At 47.1% G+C, this 1,884-nt stretch overlaps 1 protein-coding gene and 1 pseudogene across 2 annotated transcripts in view; one reads left to right on the top strand and one right to left on the bottom strand.

Annotated features, from left to right (window-relative positions):
- Positions 1–483: 483 nt before the first annotated feature.
- The window catches only part of Tex11 (testis expressed 11), a 202,376-nt gene continuing 200,975 nt past the window's right edge, over positions 484–1,884 (top strand). Inside the window, exons 1-2 of one of the 2 annotated variants that reach the window (XM_021153052.1) lie at positions 484–608; positions 702–763. In XM_021153052.1, the coding sequence (XP_021008711.1) occupies positions 724–763 (40 nt within the window). In that variant the 5' untranslated portion in view covers positions 484–608; positions 702–723. The remainder of the gene's footprint in view (positions 609–701; positions 764–1,884) is intronic. The other variant, XM_021153053.1, reaches the window with a different exon arrangement.
- LOC110287022 lies at positions 789–1,105 on the bottom strand (annotated as a pseudogene).

Raw genomic sequence — 1,884 nt, 5'->3', positions numbered from 1 at the left:
TCTGTGTAGCCCTGGCTGTCCTGGAACTCACTTCTGTAGACCAGGCTGGCCTCAAACTCAGAAATCCACCTGCCTCTGCCTCCCAAGTGCTGGAATTAAAGGCGTGAGCCACTTCTTAGAGATGCTTTGAGGCAATATCTTTGGAACGAGAGGTTTGTGGGCAGCGGAAGTTGATCATTTAAATGATGGGTGGTGGTGGTGGGGGGGTACGGACGGCGGGAAGCTCAGCGCCAATTCAGTGACCGTTAGCGGAAAGGCGTTCAAGAGCGGGAAAAAAGGCGCCAAAAAAACCGCAGCCAAGAACGAGGGGCCGATGGGATGCGCACGAGAGTTTTTGAACACTGAATCAGACCAATCACAGAGCGTGACTCATTCCGTCTTCACAACGAGGGCGGGGCACTGAGTGACAGACAGACCAATCACAGAGCGTGACTCTCTGGTAAAGCGTGAATCTCTCCTTCCGGCCTTGGCTTCGGGCCACCGGAGACGGAGACGGAGTCGGAGACGCGAGACGCTAGCAAGCGTTTCGCGTGTGGGAGAGCAGACGCCTCCCTCTTTAACAACTTTCTCCTGGATTTGCAGCTTCCTCAACGGCCCTGCACCTTCAGGTAATAAGTAATGGGTATAGTTTTCTGGCAGAAGTGTCTTTTTGAGAAATTAGAGACGAGGACAGAATATTAAAATATATTCGTGTTTCATAGGCTGGAGCCAGACATTTAAAAAATGGACCGCGTTACTGACCTTTACTTCATGGACTTTAGAGGTAAGCAAGCTTTGTATGATAACATTTATTTTATGACTGATTGAAATCCTCGAGATGAACTGGTTGCTGCAACGGCTGCCCTTTTGGGTTTCGGTGTTGTTCCTTTACGAAATCCATGTCTGAATCTCCCATAGACAATTTTAAGGTATCTCATCCGCCCAGTCTCAGCGGTACTTCATCTCTTAGCCTTGGCACTGCAGTTAGACTTTTTCTTGCGCTTGGCAGGTTTGCCACGGATAGATTTCTGATAGTGGTCGTCCTTAGAACCACGGAGACCGACGGTACAATCAATGTGTGCCTGTTATTGGGATGCTTTCCAAAGGATGCCGTTCCTTTTGTCATGTTGCTTCTACCTCCAAGGCCAAAGAGACTGGAAGAGCCCCTTTTTGGCTTTTTTTTTTTTTCAAGACAGGGTTTCTCTGTGTAGCCCTGGCTGTCCTGGAACTCACTCTGTAGACCAGGCTGTCCTGGAACTCAGAAATCCGCCTGCCTCTGCCTTCCAAGTGCTGGGATTAAAGGCATGTGCCACCACCGCCTGGCTTCCTCTTTGGCTTCTTGAGACAGAGTTTTAACTCTATGTCTCAGGTTGACCTAGAACTTTATGTAGCCCAGGCTATCCTCAAACTTGCAATCTTCGTACCTAAGCTTCCAGAATGCAGGTGTCAAACACCACACCTGGCCTATAATCCCAGCATTTGTAAGACTGAGGCTGGAGCAACAAACACCTCAAATATTGTTTCCCAAAACAAAACCAAACAAAATGAAAGCAAGCTGGGAGAGAGCTCTGTGGCAATGTTTGCCTTTCACATGCAAAGCTCTGGAGTGGAGGCCCAGCAGTGCAGTTTGTCTCATAAATTTGTCTTTTCACAGTACTCAGTGCGCCAGTTTTCCTCATGTATGTACCAGAAATAATCAATATTTGGAACCTTTTATGAACTAGTGTAAGGAAACAAAATTGACAATCCATAGCTTATTTTCTGGTCATAATCTATAGCTTTTCCCAGGAATTTCAGGAGATGTGGAATCATACTGTTTAACCTGAAAAAATACTGTGTAAAAAGTACATTTAAGTCGGGCAATGGTGGCACATGTCTGTAATCCCAGCACTTAGGAGGCAGAGG

The sequence above is a fragment of the Mus caroli genome, chromosome X (assembly GCF_900094665.2).
Source record: "Mus caroli chromosome X, CAROLI_EIJ_v1.1, whole genome shotgun sequence".
Taxonomy (NCBI): Eukaryota; Metazoa; Chordata; class Mammalia; order Rodentia; family Muridae; genus Mus; species Mus caroli.
Note: the sequence above shows the minus strand (reverse complement) of the source record. Positions and strands in the feature narration are given on the sequence as shown.